This window comes from Sphaeramia orbicularis, chromosome 22 (assembly GCF_902148855.1).
Source record: "Sphaeramia orbicularis chromosome 22, fSphaOr1.1, whole genome shotgun sequence".
Lineage (NCBI taxonomy): Eukaryota > Metazoa > Chordata > Actinopteri > Kurtiformes > Apogonidae > Sphaeramia > Sphaeramia orbicularis.
Window position 1 is genome coordinate 54,502,847 of NC_043978.1, and position 2,532 is coordinate 54,505,378.

At 50.7% G+C, this 2,532-nt stretch overlaps 1 protein-coding gene across 1 annotated transcript; it reads left to right on the top strand.

Moving 5' to 3' along the window:
* The first annotated feature begins 511 nt into the window (after window positions 1–511).
* Window positions 512–2,220, top strand: nkx2.1 (NK2 homeobox 1). Its single transcript, XM_030127249.1, has 2 exons — window positions 512–878; window positions 1,523–2,220. Exons 1-2 carry the CDS (start codon window positions 512–514, stop codon window positions 2,218–2,220), a joined length of 1,065 nt encoding a protein of 354 aa, XP_029983109.1.
* Window positions 2,221–2,532: the final 312 nt, after the last annotated feature.

Consider the following 2,532-nt stretch of genomic DNA (forward strand, 5'->3'; position numbering starts at 1 on the left):
ATTGTGGTCACTGCCATCCCAAGGTGCAGCAGCCGCACTGTTTATCAGCGGCAGCAACAAGTCCCGCAAACTCCAAATGCAGCTGCAGCAGCATGGGAGCCGCGCATCCTGCAGGAGCATGTGCGCCCCGGATCAACATTTGTGATGGTGTACAGCTGCTGGTGTTATTGTCAGTGGGAGGAGAGCGCACATGTCTTGGAAGTGAAATTACGCTCCGTGGAAAAGGAGGCTAGAGCTGTTTTTGTATTGTCGCCGACGCCCCGCCTCTGATGGTAGCCTTCAAGCTGGCACCCAGCTAAAACAAACCCAAGCCAGTACCGAGCTCCCACTCAATCCAATTAAGGCGGACTTGAGGCGCTCTCCTTACGTGTTCATCTACCAGGATCGACGTTGAGACAACAGGAACCAGAGGGGCTTTGGCCAGAAAGAAAAAAAAAAAAAAAAAAAAAAAAAAAGAGAAGGAGAGATTGCCTTGCCTTCTAATTTCTCCCTCTCCAGCAGCCCCAGAACAATGTCGATGAGCCCTAAGCATACGACTCCTTTTTCTGTTTCCGATATCTTGAGTCCCCTTGAGGAGAGCTATAAGAAAGTAAGTATGGAGAATAACAACTTGGGGGCACCTCTCACTTCTTACCGGCAGCCGCAGGTCTCTCAGGCGGCGATGCAGCAGCACCACATGGGCCACAATGGGACTGTGTCTGCGGCTTACCACATGACCGCGGCAGGTGTTTCTCAGCTGTCGCACACGGCCATGGGGGGCTACTGCAACGGCAACCTGGGCAACATGGGCGACCTCCCGTCTTACCAGGACGGCATGAGGAGCGGCGCCACGGCCACCGGCTGGTACGGAGCCAACCCCGACCCGCGCTTCTCCACCAGTGAGTATCAGACCGCACCTGTTCCGTTTCCACTCGGATTTGTCGGATTCTTCTACTTTATGGCAAAGGTGCGCCACCGAAAACTCCGCTCTTACTCCGCTTTTACGCGCTGGCGCTGCGGTTTTTTGCGGCACTTTTCTGTATGTGAGGGCCGAGGTGCGCGCCCTCCATACACCTGTAGATTCGATAGGTGATGATTTGAATCTGGCTGGAATGTATTTTTCCTGTGGCAAAAGCTCACACAAAAATCCCAGAGGATGTCTTTCCCATTCGGACACAGACTCACCAGTATGGAACTGGCCTCTAACGCACCAAGCGTTAAAGCAAAATGAAATTTGGACAAACATACACCGACCCTGCAATAATATTCAAACAACTTGGTGCTATTTCTAGGTATTTAGTTAATAAAATGGGACAGTTTGGCCATGTAAATATGGCATTTTCCACCGCAAGTTAAGATATTTCTCTTCTTGTCAAAGTATGGAGTTGAATAAAATAAACTCCATGACTATTAATTAAATCCCGAACCGTGCGTAAATCTTATCTTTACTCTAATTTTCTCAGAGATTTCAAAATAAAGGTAGGATTGTTTTTTTCCTCATTATTATTATTTTATTATTATTATTATTATTGTTATTTTTCAGTTTCTCGCTTTATGGGCTCGTCGTCGGGCATGAACATGGGCAGCATGGGCAGCCTCAGCTCCCTGGCAGACGTGGGCAAAGGCATGGGCTCCCTATCCAGCACCCCGAGGAGAAAGAGGCGAGTTCTGTTCTCCCAGGCTCAGGTCTACGAGCTGGAGCGGCGCTTCAAGCAGCAGAAGTACCTTTCTGCGCCGGAGAGGGAGCACCTGGCGAGCATGATCCACCTGACCCCGACGCAGGTGAAGATCTGGTTCCAGAATCACCGGTACAAGATGAAGAGACAGGCCAAAGACAAAGTGTCCCAGCAGCAGATGCAGCAGGACGGCGGCTCCTGCCAGCAGCAGCAGCAGCAGCAGCAGCAGCAGTCCCCGCGGAGGGTGGCCGTGCCGGTGCTGGTTAAAGACGGGAAGCCGTGCCAAGGCAACGGCCACATCACGCCGACGTCCACGGCGCAGACGCACCACCAGCAAGGGGCCAACGTCATGATAATGTCCGCCAACAACGCGTCCGGCCTCGGGCAGCATCAGAGCCAGCAGCAGGTTGGAAGCACGGGGCACTCTCCGGACCTGGCCCCGCACTCCTCCAGTCCGCCGTCCCTGCAGAGCCAAGTGGCCGGCCTGTCCCACCTGAACTCCCCCGGCGCGGAGTACGGCTCGGCCCTGCAGTGTTCAGCCCTGTTATACGGCAGGACGTGGTGACAAGAGCACTGGCTGTGACCTGAACCCCTTCTATTTAAAAAAAAAGACAGTTTTTCTCTAAAAAAAAAAAAAAAAAAAGAAAGAAAGAAAGAAAAAAAAAAGAAAAAAAGAAAAAAAAAGCTTGGCAACTTAAACTGTAAATGTGCGCATTTGAACACATATGAAATCGGTCCAATAGCTTGAGTTTTCACCTTGTGGAATTAACGGAAGGAAGGAGAAAAAAAAAACATTTGTGACCTGAGACAGCGGACATGAAAGTCTTGGGGATTTATTTATGTAAATTATATTGAGGCAAAAGCAGACTTGAGCAGT

Bases quoted from the DNA above. Each gene is read 5' to 3' on its own strand.
- nkx2.1 (XM_030127249.1), top strand. From the start codon at position 512: ATGTCGATGAGCCCTAAGCATACGACTCCTTTTTCTGTTTCCGATATC. The intron at 879-1,522 runs GTGAGTATCAGA...GTTATTTTTCAG, and splicing joins CGACCCGCGCTTCTCCACCA to TTTCTCGCTTTATGGGCTCG.